The 1,663-nt window shown below is 33.8% G+C and overlaps 1 protein-coding gene across 1 annotated transcript in view; it reads left to right on the plus strand.

The window, feature by feature from the left end:
• Positions 1–302: 302 nt before the first annotated feature.
• Positions 303–1,663, plus strand: part of LOC142337647 (uncharacterized) — a 56,098-nt gene continuing 54,737 nt past the window's right edge. Inside the window, exon 1 of the mRNA XM_075387036.1 lies at positions 303–994. Coding sequence (XP_075243151.1) covers positions 977–994 — 18 coding nt within the window. The 5' untranslated portion in view covers positions 303–976. The remainder of the gene's footprint in view (positions 995–1,663) is intronic.

Here is a 1,663-nt window from a genome sequence, read left to right on the forward strand (position 1 = left end):
AAAAGACATAAAAATACAACAACCACCATCGGAATTCATTCAAGCGACATTCAGCAAATACAAGACTCATATCTTTCATGTTACATTACTGCGCTCTTGCTCCCTTTTATTTTTATGTCCTTAATAGCAACAGATATTAAAAAAGAGAATAAAACATGTATAAATGGTGTTTTAAAGAGCTGCACGCAAATCGTGAAATATGATTTAATTATAGATTTTTTTGTCTCGTGCGAATTGACATTAATGCGCTATATTGACAAATTTGAAATGCTTTTCCAAAATATACTAGAATTATTCCCAAAAATTGTACTTAAAAGTTGTCAGTTTTTATAGATATTGTGCGGCAAATTTTTCCCCACAAATTCCATAACTATCTAATTTGTTTTGCGGTTAATTTTTAGCCTGAAATTAGTTTTTTGTACCAAGCTTGTCTTTCGCAGTTGGCTTTTATACTTTTACGCTGCCTTATGGTTTCAATTATTTAATGTTGAATTCACGCATTTTGAAGCTTTCCATTTTTCCCTGAGGATATTTGACCTCTTACTCTTAAAGTATCGCAACGCATAACCATTTTACGGGTTAATATTCCACGGGGGTAAATTCCACATTATGGCAAAACTGAGCTAGCGTTTTGTGGAATTACTCGGAAGAAAACAAATGCACGTACAATAATGGGTTGCGTCTTAGAATTTATTGCCGTAACGCATCAATAATTTTTCGAGGCGGCCACGGGCAAAATAACCCGGTGGTGTTAATTTATGCGTCTATCTTTTCTTTTTCTTTTTTCATCTATCTTTACATGTAGTACTTGCCCCAGCTCACCTCTAAGAGGAGAAACAGCCTTAGTTGAGGCTGCTCTGTTCAGTTTCTGCTACTGTTGTTGTTGTTTATTTCTGTTGTTGTTGTGGTCTTTCATCCTACATAGTAAAACTGACATGCACTTTACCTTATCTTTTACCCTCTAAACTGTCCTACAATGTTCTACATGTTTGAGGTTAGTCTCCGAACTTTGAGATGCTCTTTTCCTTAAATTCTTTACCTGCCGTAACTTGACCAATTTTCAATGCATTTTTTGCCAAAACTGCTCTTTTATTAAACTAATCTTTGTTTAGAATTCAATTAAATTGTTTAACCTCCTGTGACCCAGGTTGAGGATGGTTTGTATATCAAATCATCATGGACAAAAATATGCCATAATCAGTCACATGTAAACTATAATCAGAAGTGATTAACCTCGTTTTTCAAATTTGTTATTTCTACTTTGTCTAAGACGTGGCTATAATCTGACACCCGGGGTGAGACGACACAATTATGATCTGACACAATTATGTATTATTGGCGCTGAAAACGCGTTGAAAAACAAAGCGTAACCTTTATTAGAGTTGATCTTACATAAATGTAACGGTGAACGGATAATAGATCGAAAAGACAGCAGATCGAAGTAATTAAAATTGGAAAAATTTGATCAAAAATTAAATTCTATTTCTGACTGCTCGAAGAACTTGTCTTTATTTGGGAGTCAACATTAGATTACCGCAATTGACGGTTGAACTAATTTGATTTTGTCATTCTTTGAAAACTCCTCTATTTTTACTGGCAAAACAAAAGAATCACTTTAAAAAAACGTTTGCCTTTATTAATATTTCAAGTTTTCGAAATCCTT

The sequence above is a fragment of the Convolutriloba macropyga genome, chromosome 4 (assembly GCF_964194025.1).
Source record: "Convolutriloba macropyga chromosome 4, txConMacr16.3, whole genome shotgun sequence".
NCBI classification, from domain to species: Eukaryota; Metazoa; Xenacoelomorpha; order Acoela; family Convolutidae; genus Convolutriloba; species Convolutriloba macropyga.